General features: G+C 48.0%; 1 protein-coding gene across 2 annotated transcripts; it reads right to left on the reverse strand.

Annotated features, from left to right (window-relative positions):
* Positions 1-2,168: 2,168 nt before the first annotated feature.
* LOC101948920 (HLA class II histocompatibility antigen, DR beta 4 chain-like) lies at positions 2,169-12,602 on the reverse strand. 2 transcript variants are annotated; one of them, XM_065581729.1, is made up of 5 exons: positions 12,499-12,602; positions 7,877-8,143; positions 6,851-7,132; positions 5,786-5,896; positions 2,169-2,928 (listed from the first exon to the last, which is right to left on the reverse strand). In XM_065581729.1, the coding sequence occupies exons 2-5, from the start codon at positions 8,094-8,096 to the stop codon at positions 2,846-2,848; spliced, it is 696 nt and encodes a 231-aa protein (XP_065437801.1). In that variant the 5' UTR covers positions 8,097-8,143; positions 12,499-12,602; the 3' UTR covers positions 2,169-2,845. The 2 variants fall into 2 exon arrangements, with proteins under 2 accessions (XP_065437801.1, XP_023966362.2); XM_024110594.3 differs by lacking the exon at positions 12,499-12,602 and adding an exon at positions 8,370-9,102.
* Between the last annotated feature and the right edge of the window lie 5,053 nt (positions 12,603-17,655).

The raw sequence follows: 17,655 nt of genomic DNA on the forward strand, positions 1-17,655 counted from the left end.
AAAGACTACTTATTACGGTGGCAGATCTAAGGGCCCAGTCTTGCAACAAGTAGTCCCATTAACTTGACTTCAATGGATCTACTCATGCTAAGTAGCCTGCCCACCAGGAAAGTTTTGCAGGATTAGTCCCTAAGTGCTATACAACAATTTAAGTCCTACATGTGATCAGGGTCCTACCATGACTATGTCACCTATCCATTCCACTCTACACTAGTTTTAACCTTGTATCAGAGGGATAGCCACGTTAGTCTGTATCCACAAAAACAACGAGGAGTCCAGTGGCACCTTAAAGACTAACAGAATTATTAGGGCATATACTTTTTTGGGTAAAAAACCCACTTCTTCAGACGCATGGAGTGAAAATTACAGATACAGGCATAGATATACTGGCACATGAAGAGAAGGAAGTTACCTTACAAGTGGAGAACCAGTGGTGACAAGGCCACAGTTCAGTCAGGGTGGATATGGTCCACTCCCAATAACTGATGAGGAGGTGTCAATACCAAGAGAAGGAAAATTGCTTTTGTAGTGAGCCAGCCACTCCCAGTCCCATTCAAGCCCAAATTGATGGTGTTAAGTTTGCAAATGAATTGAAGTTCAGCAAAAAGCAACAGAGGGTCCTGTGGCACCTTTAAGACTAACAGAAGTATTGGAGCATAAGCTTTCGTGGGTGAATGCCCACTTCATCAGACGTAAGACTTGTGTCTGATGAAGTGGGCATTCACCCTTGAAAGCTTATGCTCCCAGTACTTCTGTTAGTCTTAAAGGTGCCACAGGACCCTCTGTTGCTTTTTACAGATTCAGACTAACACGGCTACCCCTCTGATACTTGTAGTTCAGCAGTTTCTCTTTGAAGTCTGTTTTTGAAGGTTTTTGTTGTTGTTCAAGGATGGCTACTCTCAAATCTGTTATTGAATGTCCAGGGAGATTGAAGTGTTCTCCTACTGGCTTTTGTATGTTACCATTCCTGATGGCTGATTTGTGTCCATTTATCATTTTACGTAGAGACAGTCCGGTTTGGCCAATGTACATGGCAAAGGGACATTGCTGGCACATGATGGCATTTTTCACATTAGTGGATGTGCAGCTGAATGAGCCTCTGACGGTGTGGCTGATGTGATTGGGTCCTATAATGGTGTCGCTAGAGTGGATATGGGGACAGAGAAGGCAACGGGTTTTGTTACAGGGATTGGTTCCTGGGTTAGTGTTTCTATGGTGTGGTATATAATTGCTGGTGAGTATTTGCTTCAGGTTGTGGGTCTGTCTGTAAGCGAGGACTGGCCTGCCTCCCAAGGTCTGTGAGAGGGGGATTGTTTTCCAGGATAGGTTGTAGATCGTTGATGATGTGCTGGAGAGGTTTTAGCTGGGGGCTGTACATGATGGCCAGTGATGTTCTGTTATTTTCCTTTTGGGGCCTGTCCTGTAGTAGGTGACTTCTGGGTACCCATCTCGCTCTGTCAATTGCCCTTCTCTTCATGTGCCAATATAGATTTATGCCTGTTTCTGTAATTTTCACTCCATGCATCTGAAAAAGTGAGTTTTTTACCCACGAAAGCTTATGCCCTAATAAATCTGTTTGTCTTTAAGGTGCCACCGGACTTCTCGTAGGTTTAACCTCGGGGATGCTACTTTTCAAAGCGTCATTGGGTTTTATCTCGTGTTGGTTCATTTCTGGGACACTGCCAAGTCCCTGAGGTCTGAAATCCAGGTGTTGGTTTATCACTGTGAGTTTGGCACCGGTGTCTCTCCTGTTTCTTCCCAATGGCATAAAACAGTTTATTCTCCTGAGGACTGAAATGCTTAGGTCCAACTAAAGTCTTTGGGCTCAATATAGGGGGCTATATATAAAATTTATATAGGAGATCATATTGGAAGAGCTAGTGGTCCTTTTTGGCATTAAATTCTATGAAATCTATGATGGGTGTCAGGATAAAACCCTACGATAAATACAACAGCAGCAGATTAGTGCATGAGAACCACACCGTGAACCTAGTTAGAGACAGGAACGGAGACTGAGCGGCCGAATTTCAGTGTCTAAGCGGACTGAGGCCGTTGCCAGGAGTAAAAGCAGCAGCAAGAACAAACCAGCAATGACAGTGAAAGGCAAATTAGAGTGTAAACATTCTCTCCATGTTTCTAATCTCATGGGTTGTTAGTTACCTGGGGAAGGCTTTATCTCTTTAATTTGCTGTTCTACATAGGTTTTCATGTTCTGCTCATCAGCTGAGTACAGTACAATCTCCATTAGCCAAAGGGTGGGGTGTCATGATATACAGAATCACAGATCTGTTTCAGAAAGTTACCAAACACATGAAATTAAAGATTAACACCAGGTTAATTAGTACTTTTCATTAACTCACAGTTATCAAATCCTTTCAGACCCTTAGATAAAATTTCTCTAAGTGCAAAGCATTAGTTAGAAACATTACTATTTATTCCCCTCTTTTCTATCTGGGTATGTGCTGCACTCTGAGTAGCGGGACATCCATCCTCAGCTCCATATGAAACATGGATCCTTCCCTCCTCTTCCATTGGAGATTCCCCAAGTCAACAGCTTGCATGAAATCAGCCCCTGAGGGACAATCTCAGATCTACAAGCACTTTGTTCTTTAATTGCAGAGCAGTTAAATCTGGGGCGGGGCGGCAGGAAAAGTTGGCAGGAGGGGAACCTGCTCCGATTGAGGGAAAGTGGTGATTCCCTCCATCAGAGGCAGCACAGTAGTGACCTGAGCAAGAGCCCACAAAAAACAGCTAGCGAGGGGAAGGGAAAGAGTAATGGCTCATGCATGAATACAGAGAGTTAAGGGAAGATTTAGAGATGGCCCCTCACAGAACTTGGAAGGATTTAGGCACAGAGCAGTAAGTTTGTAGAGCTGCCCCTGTCACTCCCAGCAGGCTGAGATTCTGCAGTGTCCAAGCACGGGTACCCTGTGGGGAAAGAGAAGAGAGAAATAACCACTGGGGGACAAGTGGGAATTTTCTCTTGCAGGCTCCAGGGCATTCCCCAGTGACTTTACCTGGCAGCTTCAGGGATAGGAAATACTCTAGCAGGAATCAGGACATTCTGCTGCTGGGGGAGGCTCCCACTTCACCCTGAATGGAGGGAGCAAAATCCTCCTGATTCTCACGCCACCTCCAGCCTCGCAATATTGTTTGGCCTGTTCTACACTGCATGGTTAGGTCAATGTAAGCGGCCTTGTGTCGACCTAGCTGTGGAAGAATCTTCACTTAAATTTGGCTCCCGCTGACATGAGGGCCACTCTACACCGATTTAGTAACATCCAGCTCCCCAGGCGGCATAGTCGCGGTCCATGTCAGTGTAGACAATGTGCTGCTTACATTGACTGTTACTGGCCTCCAGGAGCTGTCCCACAATCCCCCCCCACTGACAATACAATCGATACAAGCGCTCCTGGTGAGGACGTGCACCACCAGCACAAGGATCCAACTGTGCACACACACAAGCGAATTCATAACTGTGGTGGCTGTATGCCAACGTAAGTTAGGTCAACATAATTTTGTAGTGTAGATATGGCCTTATAGTCTGAGTGTATAAAGGATCTGGAGATAAGAGGAGACAATAGAGGGGCCCAAATAAGGGTAGCTGAAGTGATACCAATTCAACCAACATCCTCTCTGCTCCTCTTTCCATCCCTACAGCACATTCATCCAGAGGTAGGGTGACCAGATAGCAAGTGCGAAAAATCGGGACAGGGGTGGGGGGTAATGGGCAAATATAAGGCCTATATAAGACAAAGCCCCGAATATCGGGATTGTCCCTATAAAATCAGGATATCTGGTCACCCTATCCAGAGAGCTCTGACGGGGAAGAGAGGATTTAACGGGTTGCAGAGTGAAGACTGACGTTACCTTGAGTTTGGGTAATTTGAAGACTTGAAAAACCAAAAGAAATGTGCTCAGAGCCTTAGGCAGGCTGGAGAGCTGGTTCCAGCAGAGTCAAGTCTCCAGACCCTGTTCCCCTATTCCTCTTAATTTAAGGAGAAACTGGTGCTTGGGAACTATTTTTCTAAGGCAGTGGTTCTCAACCTTCTCCATACTGGGACCCAACCCACAGGTCCTGGTCGCATCTAGCAAGGACACCCTCCCAGTAAACAATTTGGGACAGGCAGGGAGGTCATAACTAGAGCTGGCTGAAATTAAGGGATCTGAATATTTACAAAGTAAATTTCATTCTGATCTGGAAGGAAAGCAAATTTACTGACATTTACTGGAACTGGAGATCCCTAAAAATTTCATTACAAAACAGCAAAATATGGTATTTCTGAGACAAAAATGTGAACTAGCAGCCATGAAACTGACAAGAATGCCAATTTCATTGCTGGTAGCCTCCCCGCCCTGGAGCTGGGAGTCCAACAGTGGCAAGAATCCTGTCTGCAGGTGGGGCTCCCAGGGCGGGTGCTGCTGTTGCTGCGGTGCAGAGAGCCAGTCATCCCCCAGAATCCTGGCTCCAGCTGGGCACTTGCAGGGTGGCTGCTGTGTTGCAGGGAACCTGCCAGTCTCCAGCTGGGTGTCTGGGGGCTCAGAGGCTCCCTGTCAGGGCTGTGGACCCTAGAGCCTCCGTAAGTTTCCAATTTAAACCTGCCCGTGTTTCGACAAAAATGTCACAGACTCTATAATAGGTATGACAAAACATTTTGATCCAGCGAATCAGCATCTGTCAATGAAACTGTTTCATCCAAAAACAACCAACCAGCTCTACTCATAACACCCCGACACTTGGTGGTCACAACCCCTGGCTGAGGACCCCTGTTCTTAAGAGAAATAGACCAAGAATGAAGAACCTGCTAAGTTTGCTTGTTTAAGAAAAGAGAGAATCATTGGACAGGCTTAGGCTGGAGAAAGCTTGCGAGTGCTTGTGTGAGAGAGACTCTACCATCAGGATTTTAAACCGGTCGTTCTAGTTCATTTTAAGTGAAAGAACTTAAATTTATGTTAGTGTACTGAGATGAGAGAAAAGTTGGCAAGAGGAACAACCAACCAAAACTTTGGGGTCAAGAGTTCATAGGTTTCTTGGCTGGGTTTGGTTTCTTTTGATTTTAAAGGAGAGGTTACTTAATTCTTTTGTACATAAATATGAATTTATCCATATCCAGAGTCTACAAACAGTCTGCAACAAACTGATGTTGCAAGAGTCTGTGGAGCAGAAGTGGAGAATTTGCCATAAGTAACCACCAACATAGTCCAGAATTCAGATGGTCCGTTTCAGAGCTATATCAGGTCAAAGGCTGATCTTTCATGGCCCAATAATGGCCCAAATGGTTCCTGGAAAGGTCTCTAGTCACTGAAGGCCCAATCCAATGTCTGTAGAAGTCATTTAAAACTGACATTGACTTTAATAGGTGTTGGCATAGGCCAAGGGCTTTTCTGCCACCCCAAGCAGGGGGGGAAAAAAAGGGCGTTCAGCGGTAGCTCAATCGCGCCGCTTCATTCTTCGGCAGCAGGTCCTTCACTCCCTCTCTTCCTCTTTGGCGGCAGCTCAAAGCGGGAGAGAGGGACTGAGGGACCCGCCGCCGAATTACCGCCGAAGACCCAGAGGTGCTGCCCCGATACCGGACGGAGAGCCGCCCCTTTGTATTGGCCGCCCCAAGCACCTGCTTCCTTCGCTGGTGCCTGGAGCCGGCCCTGCCTCGACCCTAAAAATCCAAAATGTCCTTGAAATTCAAGTTAATTGTCTTGTTAAATCTAAATGATAGTGAAATCCTAAAGACTATCAGGCCATCTTACTGGGGACACATTTCACCTCCTTCATTCACCTGAAACTCACCTTTCTTATTCTTCTGGTAGACGAGGAGTCCCAGCACCATGAAGCTCAACCCCAGTACGAAGCCCCCAATTCCAATGAACATCTTGCTCTTGGCAGAGTCAGGCTGTGCCACTGTCAAAAGAGGAGCACAGAGGATTAGGGCTCAGCCTGGACTCTGATTTCCCTTACAGTATCTTTGTTGTCTTACTGACGCGTCTGAGGAAGTAGGTATGTGGGGCACTGTGCCCCATTCTGGATGGCTGTTACACTGCAGCACCTGTTGCCTCCATTTCCCCCACCTTCCTTTGGCCTTCTCCAGCTGTAGGAGTGACATGGCCCTCCAGCCAGACCATTATACAGAGTCCAGTCTCTTCCGGGGCCTCAGTGTCTTTTACCAAAGTCTAATAAACATGGAAATAACCAAACTTTCATCCTAGCTGGGCTCAGCAGGCCACCTCTCCCTCCCAGGCATGCCATGCTACAGTCTTTTCCCCAGGCCACACCCCAGTTTCCTATGCCTCCAACAACCCCCATTTCCAAGGGCTGGCACACTCCTCCCCTCACTCAGGGGCAGTGGCGCTGGAACAATTTTTATTGTGGGGGTGCTGAAAACCATTGAACCAAACTGTAACCCCTGTACATGATGGAAACCACTTCAAGTCAGGGGTACTGCTGCTCCCACAGCGCCCTGGGTTCCAGCACCCCTGCTCGGGGGTTCAGGCAGGCTGCAGCCCAGCAGTGTCCCTGCTTCCAGTTCACCTGCTCTGCTCAGCCTTCTTTCAGGCTGCTCCCCAGAGTGAGCCCAGCCCAGCCTCTCTCAGCTGGGCTCACCCAGCTCTTTATGGAGGGAGAGGAAGAGGGGAAGGAGAACCCAGCTGGGCTTTATCTCCAATTACGCCTGGCCTACCTGAACAGGTACAAGCAGGTGGGTTAATTGGCCTCTCGGGCCCATATTAACCCTCTCACAGCACATATGGGCCACGCATCCCATCCCAGTCTGCTTCATGGCCAGCCTCTGGTCGTCTCCATAGAGCTAGGAGTGACCCCAAGGCATCCTCTGGGGTTGCCCCAATGTCAGTCTCTTACCCCACTGCATGGTGATGGGCGTTTGCAGGCTGATGTGCTCCACTTGGCAGGTGTAGACATCTCCCCACCTGGGTTTTGTTTCCAGCATCACCTGGATCTGGAAGGTCCAGTCTCCGTTATGTAGCAGCTCCCTGGATACAACTCCAGCTGTCTCCTCCTGCCCATTTTTGAACCACTTGGTCGCTATCTCGGAAGGATAAAACCCTGTCGCAGAGCAAACCAGCAAGCTGGGGCGGTGGGAAGACTCTGCTTTCAGGGTGGAAATTTTCACTCTGGGCTTAACTGTGTGTGTGAGAGAGAGACACCTTGGCAAAGGGGCCCAGACACAGAACACACACCTTCTCCTGCTCTGTCCTATCAGAAATTGCTCCTTGCTGGGACATGGGTGGGAATGGGACCAAAGCGGGGCAGCTCAAGTCTACACCATCTGGATTTCTCCTTGAAACCCACCTGTCTGCATCTCCTTCAGCAGTCCTGACCCTGCAATGCACAGCCATGACTGTACTCTGCATGACACCCCTTCCAGCCACACTAGTCCCACCCTCATCACCATCTCCCAGGTGAGGGATCCCCATGGTACCTCAGTGCCTCCTGCAGAGAGCTTTGGTAGGGGACGGATGGGAGGGTTTCACCCGCTGCCCTTAGTCCCAGTCCATGGGGTGCCCACTGCCAGAGGGGGCTGGCAGGATGGGGAGGACCATGTGTGGAGCTCTGGGATCCTGGCTTGTCTGTGGGGCTCACCCAAATTATTTCCTTCAGTATCAGGTTTCGGGAGAATTTCCCTCAAAACTGGGATTTGGGGCCTGATTCAAGCTGAGAGCAACCCTTTGCTATTAAAGATTCTGTCTTCTCCAGTCCCATCCTCCAACTCCCCCTCTGCCTCCGCAAGTTCAAACCCAGCCCCACCGACGCTCAATTGCTGCCTGGTAGGGAGTGTGCAGAGGGAGGCAAATATAACACCACCAGCTGCGGGGGGCTGACCCAAAGTTCCCAGTTCCAATTTGGTCTCCTCCCCATTCAGCTCACCTTGCCTACCCACAGTGATGTTCTTAAATCTCCTATGGTTATAACTGCAGAACTTCTCCACTGAAGCCCACAGGTAGCTCAGCCACTCCAGCCTGTTCCAATACTCCGCGATCGGCCGACCCAGTTCCGTACGGGCCACCGAGAAGCCCAAGTCACTGTCATAGTAACAGATCTCCTGCTGGCCCCAGATCAGTCTTTTCAGATACCTCACCCGCTGCATGCCGTTGGTGTAGTGACACTCAGACTTCTCCTGCAGCAGGAAATGCTCTGAGAGGAGAGAGGAGCAGGTCAGGAACCCACCTCCACCCACGTCTGCTGCAGCCTTTCCCCATCCTTGCACCCCCCCCCCCCACCACCTCCATCTGCTAGTCCCTTGTGTTGATCCTGTAAGAGAATCTCTGAGCCCTGAGCTGGGCAGGGGGAAAGCTTTTGTGTTCCCCATCCTGAGAGCCCAAAAGGGCTTTTTCCCCCCAGCACTGGGGTCTCTGCTTACCTGGAGGGTCTGTGCAATGAGCTCTGTGAGTTCTCAGTGCTATCGCCACTATTAGAGCCCCAGCCCAGCAGTTCCTGGCGACCCCAGGGATCCCCCCGGGGGCCATTGCTGCTCAAGAGGGGGAAAGTTGATGGGGAGATCAAAGCTAACAATAATGTCTCACTCCAGCTCTCGAAAGTGGAAGTTCTCTGCAAAGTCCTGACCACAAAAACTCAGAAAGTTGCCTAATACTCAGGGGATTGGGTGGCCCTCAGCCAATGCCGCAGCCAGCCTCAGGACTGGGCCATATCATCGGTCACTAGGCAGCAATGAGGTCAGCTTCTCCTTTGCAGTAGAATCAACTTCCTAGCGCAAGACAGACCCAGAGTCCCAGCAGCAGCCAGTGTCCCAGAGCGCAGTCACAGCAGAATGGGCAGCAAAGCACCTGGGATACTGTGACCATTGCTCCGGCCCTCTCTCTCCTGGGGCTGATGTCTCCAAGCCCTCTCCATCCACGGAGCCCATGACAGAAGATGTGATCTTGGAGCACACTGGGCTGCAGGAGGATCAGGGGTGAAAGTCCTATTTGCGGGCTTGGAGCATGCCAGGCATCAGCCCTACACCAGCAAGGACCCCACAGGCGAAGGGGGCTGAGAGGCAGCTGGGGGCAGCATAGCTTCAAAGCTCATAATCAGACAGGGAGGGACCATTTGTCTGACCCCCTCTGAGGGTGGGTGTCAGGGCAGGGAAGGATCTGATGAGAAACAGTCAAATGAAAAAGAGTCCCATTCAATTACATCACATAATGGCAGACAGCTAAAAAGTGATAATATTTTAAGTACTTAGATACAAATGCTAGAAGTCTAAATAATAAGATAGGTGAACTAGAGTGCCTTGTATTAAATGAGGATATTGATATAATAGGAATCACAGAAACTTGGTGGAATGAGGCTAATCAGTGGGACACAGTAGTACCAGGGTACAAAATATATTGGAAGGACATAACACGTCATGCTGGTGAGGGAATGGCATTATATGTGAAAGAAAGCATAGAGTCAAGTTAAGTAAAAATCTTAAATGAACCAAACTGTACCATAAAATCTCTATGGATAGTAATTCCATGCTTGAATAATAAGAATATAGCAGTAGGGATATTCTACTGACCACCTGACCAGGATTGTGACAATGACTGTGAAATGCTCTTGGAGATTTGAGATGCTATAAAAAAGAAGAAAATCAATAATAATGGGGGATATCAACTATCCCCAGATTGGCAGCTCAGGACGGGATGCAGAGATAAAGTTTCTTGACACCTTAAATGACAGCTTCTTGGAGCAGCTAGTCCTGGAACCCGCAAGAGGAGAGACAATTCTTGATTTAGTCCTAAATGGGACACAGGATCTGGTCCAAGAGGGGAATATAGCTGAAGCACTTGGTAACAGTGACCACAGTATAATTAAATTTAACATCTGAGGGGTGGGGGAGAATACCACAGCAATCGACCACAGTAGCATTTAATTTCAGAAAGGGGAACTACACAAAAATGAGGAAGTTAGTTAAATAAATTAAAAGGTACAGTGCCAAAAGTGAAATCCCTGCAAGCTCCATGGAAACTTTTTAAAGACACCATAATAGAGGCTCAATTTAAATGTATACCCCAAATTAAAAAACATAGTGAGAGGACCAAAAAAGTGCCACCGTGGCTAAACAACAAAGTAAAAGAAGCAGAAGGAGGCAAAAAGGTATCCTTTAAAAAGTGGAAGTTAAATCCTATTGAGGAAAATAGAAAGGAGAAACTCTGGCAAATGAAATGTAAAAATATAATTAGGAAGGCCAAAAAAGAATTTGAAGAACAGCTAGTCAGACTCAAAAAGTAATAATAAAAAAATGTTTAAGTACATCAGAAGCAGTAAGCCTGCTAAACAACCAGTGAGGCCACTGGATAAACGAGATGGTAAAGGAGCACTCAAGGACAGAAAGGCCATTGCGGAGAAACTAAATGAATTCTTTGCATCGGTCTTCACAGCTGAGGATGTGAGGGAGATTCCCAAACCTGAGCCATTCTTTTTAGGTGACAAATCTGAGGAACTGTCCCAGAGAGAGGTGTCATTAAAGGAGGTTTTGGAACAAATTGATAAACTAAACAGTAGTAAGTTACCAGCACCAGATGGGATTCACCCAAGAGTTCTGAAGGAACTCAAATGTGAAATTGCAGAACTACTAATTGTGGTATGTAACCTGTCATTTAAATCAGCTTCTGTAACAGATGAGAGGAGGATAGCTAATGTGACGCCAATTTTTAAAAAAGGCTCCAGAGGCAATCCTGGTACTTACAGGCCAGTAAGCTTAACTTCGGTACTGGGCAAACTGGTTGAAACTATAGTAAAGAACAGAAGTATCAGACACATAAATGAACACGATTTGCTGGGGAAGAGTCAACATGGTTTTTGTAAAGGGAAATCATGCCTCACCAATCTACTAAAATTCTTTGAGGGGGTCAACAAGCATGTGGACAAGGGGGATCCAGTGGATATAGTGTACTTAGATTTTCAAAAAGCCTTTGACAAGGTCCCTCACCATAGGTTCTTAAGCAAAGTAAACTGTTATGGGATAAGAGGGAAGGTCCTCTTATGGATCAATAACTGGTTAAAAGATAGGAAACAAAGGGTAGGGATAAATGGTCAATTTTCAGAATGGAGAGAGGTAAATAGTGGTGTCCCCCAGGGGTCTGTACTGGGACCAGTAGCATTCAACATATTCATAACTGATCTGGAAAAAGGGGTAAACAGTGAGGTGGCAAAATCTGCAGACAATACAAAACTGCTCAAGATAGTTAAGTCCAAAGCAGAATGCAAAGAGCTACAAAAGGATCTCACAAAACTGGGGGACTGAGCAACAAAATGGCAGATGAAATTCAATGTTGATAAATGCAAAGTAATGCACATAGGAAATCATAATCCCAATTATACATATAAAATGATGGGGTCTAAATTAGTTGTTACCACTCAAAAAAGAGATCTTGGAGTCATTGTGGATAGTTCTCTGAAAACATTCACTCTATGTGCAGTGGCAGTCAAAAAAGCAAACAGAATGTTGGGAATCATTAGGAAAGGGATAATCAGACAGAAAATATCATCTTGCCTCTATATAAATCCATGGCATGCCCACATCTTGAATATTGCGTGCAGATGTGGTCGCCCCATCTCAATAAATATATATTGGAATTGGAAAACGTACAGAAAAGGGCAACAAAAATTATTAGGGATATGCAACAGCTTCCATTTGGGGAGAGATTAATAAAACTAGGATTTTTCAGCTTGGAAAAGAGATGACTAAGTGGGGATATGATAGAGGTCTATAAATTCATGACTGGTGTGGAAAAAGTAAATAATGAAGTGTTATTTACTCCTTCTAATAACACAAGAACTAGGGGTCACCAAATGAAATTAATAGGCAGCAGATTTAAAACAAACAAAAGGAAGTATTTCTTTACACAACACACAGTCAACCTGTGGAACTCTTTGTCAGAGGATGGTGTGAAGGCCAAGACTATAACAGGATTCAAAAAAGAACTAGATAAATTCATGGAGGATAGATCCATCAATGGCTATTAGCCAGGATGGGCAGGGATCGTGTCCCTAGCCTCTATTTGCCAGAAGCTGGGAATGGGCAACAGGAGATGGATCACTTGATGATTACCTGTTCTGTTCATTCCCTCTGGGGCACCTGGTACTGGCCACTGTCGGAAGACAGGATACTGGGCTAGATGGACCTTTGGTCTGACCCAGTATGACCATTCTTATATTCTTATGAAAGAGGGAACAACCCAGTCCTTCCTACTGGAGACATGGAAGTTGTGGAGGATAGATGGGCAATAACTGCTGACAGCCAGAGAGATGAGGCCCCATCCCCCAGTTTCTGGTTCATACTCCCACTCCCCTGTGTTGAGAGCCCAGAGAGGACCAGAGCCCGCAGCCCATTGTGCATTGGACAGCACAGGGAGCTGTCACAGCAGGGCAGGGCTGGCAGAGTTGGAACTATTTGCCCTTAGGCACATCTGTTATAACAGCCAACAGCCCCATCCCAGCTTCAGACCCCAGGGAGGAGAATCCAGCCTTGCCTTTTGCTCACTCCCTGTGCGGGGACATACCTGAGCTCAGCTAGTGTCAGGCTCTTCCCCCATGCTGCGCACACGGGGAGCCGCGCCAGCTTTCTCACCCTGAGAAGCTTTGACATCAGATGACAGGACACCTGCAAACAAAGAAAGAACCAATGTCCCCAGGAGTGAGCCGAGCGTGTGCTTCTCCCTCTGCCAGACCCACCACCTGCCTCCCCTCTCAGCACAGGACAAAGGGGCAAGAGACAACACAACCCCATCCCCGCCTCGGCAAGCCAGCAGCCCTCACACCACACACCTCCTCCTCATTACAGTAATGTTCCCATTTCCATCATCACCAGGCCCTTGAGGGGCCCCATCAGTTCCCCTCCCCAGCAATCCTATCATCCCCATTTCAGTGCTGGGATCTCTCTCCCTTTAACCTGGCATCACGGCACAGCAGTTTCTTCATTGTCTCTTTAGCCTGCTATGACATGCTCCTGTACCAGATGTAGATAGGCTACAGAGATTGCTTATGCACACCAGATGTATTCATCATAAGATACTTCAAAGCTCTGCTAGGTATGGCTGAGGTTTGTTTAAATAAAGTATTTTACACACAGTGCTCCTTAGTGGCCGAGCAATATAATACAGATGAGCGTCCCATTACATCTCCCCCTTTAAGTTGTACATTCCTAACATCTACAATATTTACACTATTGCACTATCTTTGATGTTCAGTATGTATCAGTCTGTTAAGTGTCTCTGAATTGTATTGGCTTTCTAATTACACGACCCAAGCGCATGACAAAGTGGTCATCTGGTTGTCCATTAGTTGCAACAACTGGCTGTAGTTTGTTCAGAATTTGAGTCTTCTTCTTCTTGTTCTGCATCTGCTGTCTGTAGAGTTTTCTCTGTTGATTGTTTTCTGAAGAACAAACTGTAGATGTTGGGAGTTTCTGCTGAACTCTCCACTGTCACACACGGTCTCCATCACACACAATCTGGGTGCTGAATTGTTTTTCTTTATGACAGCTGGGGCTGTCTGTCCCTTTTCTCCACCCAATTGACATGAACACAGTCACCAGGGTTCTAGACCCAGCAATTCTCTGAGTAACATCTTTAGTAAACGTGTTCATAAGCTTTTTTTAGCCTTTTTATCCTATTTGGCTACTCTCTTTATGTCTGGCCACCTTGGAGATAGATTCTTTCCCAAAGCTGGAACAGTAGTTCTGAGTTGTCTTCCCAACAGGAGTTGTGCTGAACTATATCCGGTAGCTACTGGTGGTGTTAATCTATAACTCAGAAGAGCAAGGAATGGATCTTCCCACTGTAAGATTGTCTCAGCTGTCTGTACAGCTCTCTCAGCCTCTCCATTCGCTGGTAATGGGTAATGTAGGCTGCTAGTAATACGATCAAAATAATATTTTGTTTGGAATTACTTAAATTCTGTTGCAGTGCTTGTGGTCCGTTGTCCTTTACTAGTTGTTCTGGAATACTGAAGTGAGTAAAAGTGCACTTCAGTTTCTTGATAACACTGACAGGTTATATCTTTTAAGTTATTTCTATATACCTGGAAAAATAGTCCATGATGACCAGGTAATGATGTCTTCTGAATATGCATGAATCTGCAGCTAGTCTCTTCCAAGGACTGCCTGGTAGAAGTGTTGTTATTAAAGGTTCTTTGTGCTGTGTTGGTCTATTAATTCTGCAATAGTCACATACAGATACTTTATTCTTTATGTTCTTGCTGATGCACTGCCACCACATTGGCTAGTTGGTCCACTCATGGCATTTAGTTAATCATTAATGTCCTTCATGGATGAGGCTTAAGATTTCTCCTCTCATTTCATTTGGAATGATGATGCCATTTTCTTTAACCATGAGTCCATCTGACTTGCTTAATTGTCCACGCACCACAAAGTAGTCTCTGGTCACTTCCTTTAGTGTCCTTTAGATACTTGGGCCAGCCGCCCTAATGTAATGTAAAATGTCCTGACATTGCATGTGTGTCAAGGTTGCTTTTTGTAACTGGAGTAGTCTCTTTTCTGATGCTGGTCTCGATGTGTCGATAGCATCCACATACATCTTTATATCCTCTTCGAGCTCACTGGTAATTGAGTGTGATGCTGGGTTCTGTGACAGTGTCTGTTACTACCAGCTTTTTCCCCAGAATATATTTAGCAATTGGATCTTTTCTGTTGATGAGGGTTGACATTATCCAGCATTCAGTCTGGACTGATGAACAGCTGTGTCCCCTCAGCTCCCCAAGCACTGGGAGGGAGGGGGGAGAAACAGGACGTGGTGGCACGCTCAGGGGAGGAGGCGGAGGTGGAGGTGAGCTGGGGCGGGGAGCTGCCGGTGAGTACTCCAGCCCCAGAGCACCCATGGAGTCAGTGCCTATGGTGAGAGTTACCTCTCCTCTCACACAGCCTCCAGCATGTAAGTTACTCACAGTTATAATATATGTGCACCATGTCCAATCACTCATGAATTACACAGCAGAGCAACACCAGCAAATTCCCAGTCCCATACTTCCCCCCAGAAATCTATGTCTTGTACTGCCCAGCTCTTTCCTGGACAATACAAGGTCATATAAAATCCATCATTTTATTAATAGAAAATGATATGCACAAATCCTGTTAACTCAAATAGAGTTTCCCGAACACACTTGTTTAGATAAAATAATGAAACAAGTTTATTAACTACAAAAGGATAGATTTTAAGGGAATATAATAATGAGGCATAAAAGTCAGAATTAGTTACAAGAAAAATAAAAGTAAAATGCAACTAACGCCTAACTTAACAAACTAGAGTAAATTCAAAGCAAAGGTCTCTCTCATCACATTTCAGCAGTCTTATGGCAGTCCTGCTCTACAAACTTGCATTGGCGCCGCTGCTGGTGCAGCACTTCCGGTGAAGATGCCCTCAGGCAACGAGAGAGAGCTCCCCTGTTAGCTTAATAACTCCACCTCTGCGAGAGGCGGTAGCTATGTCAGCGAGAGATGTTCTCCCGGCCACATAGCGCTGTCTACACATAGGTCAGTGTAACAACATCGCTCAGGGGTGTGGATTATTCATATCCCTGAGGGACGTAGTTCGACCAAAGGAATTCTGTAGAGTAGACCAGGGCTTACTGGCCGAACTTCTTTCAGTCAGGATCTCTCCTCCCAGTCCAATGCTGTTTCCTTTGTTCTTCCGGTGGCGTGGGTGCTGTGAGCAGAGAGAAGGGGGGGAATAATTTGGGGCATCTGCTCTTTCTCCTTATGGTTCTTTCTCTTCCTCAAGAAGCATCTCCTGCAGGGGGAACCAGGGGGCCATGGCCCTATCATTTTTAAAAGTGGGAGGGCTATGCCTTCCCACTTTTTACTGGCTGTAAGGGCAAGTGACTGGGGGGAGGTGGCAGAGAGGAGCAAGCAGGAGGGTTTGGGGGAAGAGGCGGCACAGGAGTGGGGCCTCGGGGAAGGGGCAGTGCGAAGGTGGGAGCTCAGGGGCATGGGCGGCTCAAGGGCAGGGGCCAAAGAATGGCCACTTACCCAGGTGATGGTCCATTTGATTTTGTTGACACCTGGATGAGGGGTTGGCTTGCCTTTTGTCTTTGGGAACTGGTTTGTGGCCGATCCCCAGCCTTGAAACATGTCTTAGTAAATACCATACAGTGGAATCTTATAACTTTACATACAGTGTTGCCACACATTTTTACCAGGACAATGATGATCAGCAAATTATGAGTTTTCAAATGATACCTCACAAGGCATACTTTCTACAAAATTATCATAATCCTGTGAAAGGGGTGAACACAGGAGTCACACCCTCCCCTGCACACAGCAACAGAAAGCACCGGAGGCTACCAAAGAGCTGAGGTTAAAGATTAACACCAGATTAATTAGTACATTTAATTAACTCATCATTATCAGACACTTTCAGACACCTAGGTAAGTTGCTTTAAGTGACAGATATTAATGAGAGTCACTATTATTTATTCTCCTGGATATGTGTTGCGCTTGGAATATCTGACTGTCTATCCATGTCTCCATGCAACAGCTGGATCCCCACTGGCACATTAGAGTTTCCCAAAGTCAATGGTTCTAGTGAAATGAGCAACTGGTACAATCCTGGATCTGCAATTTCTTTTCCCTCAGATCAGTTTCTCTAAAAGTTTCAAGGGCAGTGGCATTAGCAATCTGGGGCTGTCAAGGCTGATTCCCCACTCCGGCACTTTGAGTGTAGAAGGTGGGGGCCCGCAAAAAAAAGGAGTTTCAAAGGGGCCAGGGGCATTAGCAGACCCTGGCCGCGCACGCTGCCCTCCCCACGGAGCCGCCCGCCCCGGGCACATGCGACGCGCGGTGGGTCCCAGTGGGGGCAGCGCGGAGCGGGCAGGGGCCGGGTGGGCAGCGCGGGCCCAATCCCCGCTGCTGCCGGGGAGACCCGCACCTCTCCCTCCTGCTCGCGGCTGCGGCTCCTTCGCGGCAGGACGCGCCTCCCGCCGCCCCTGGCACATGCGGCACGCATCCCCCGTGCCTAGTCTCCCTCCCGCCGGGAAGGAGCCCCTGGAGCGCAGCCGAGAGGGAGAGGCGCGGGGCTCCCCGCCGGTGGCGGGATGCGCGCCGCATTTGCCCGGGGCGGGCTGGGGGGCGGGAGGCACGTCCTGCCGGGAAGGAGCTGCAGCTGCGAGCGGGAGGGAGAGGCATGGGGTTACCCAGCAGCAGTGGGGATTCGGCCCACACCCATGTGCCGCCCACCCGACCCCTGCACGCTCCGCGCTGCCCCCGCCCGGACCCACCGCACTGCCCCGCGGGCTGCAGGGCTGGAGCAATCTCCGCACTGCGCTCTCGGCCCCGGGCCCCCATGTGCAGCGGCCCGGGGGCTGGGCAAGAGCCCTCAGAGCTGAGCCCCCTGTCTCCCTCCCTTGACAGCCCCCCTTTGCCTGCCTGCCCGCTGACTCAACAGCTCCAGGATCCAGGCGCCGCCACCCCCCCCCTCCCTCCCGGCTTGCGCCGCCATGCAGCTGCAAGCCTGGGAGGGAGGAGGAATGCCGCGTGGTTGGGGAAGAGGCGGGGCCAGGGCAGGGATTTGGGGAGGGAGCCAATGGGGGAAGGAGGGGGCAGAGCCGGGGCGGGAGGGGGGCGAGATTCCCTCCGGGAGGGCAAAATTTCTTGTTTGTCCCAAACATTGGTCGGGACACGGGACAAAGAAGCAAATATTGGGACA

The sequence above is a fragment of the Chrysemys picta genome, chromosome 1 (assembly GCF_011386835.1).
Source record: "Chrysemys picta bellii isolate R12L10 chromosome 1, ASM1138683v2, whole genome shotgun sequence".
Lineage (NCBI taxonomy): Eukaryota > Metazoa > Chordata > Testudines > Emydidae > Chrysemys > Chrysemys picta.

Coding starts and splice junctions, on each gene's coding strand:
- LOC101948920 (XM_024110594.3), bottom strand. CDS start 8,475: ATGGCCCCCGGGGGGATCCCTGGGGTCGCCAGGAACTGCTGGGCTGGG. Junction 5,897..6,850: donor GCCCATCACCATGCAGTGGG/GTAAGAGACTGA, acceptor CTCTTTTGACAG/TGGCACAGCCTGACTCTGCC. Junction 2,929..5,785: donor CTACCAGAAGAATAAGAAAG/GTGAGTTTCAGG, acceptor CTTTCCCCACAG/GGTACCCGTGCTTGGACACT.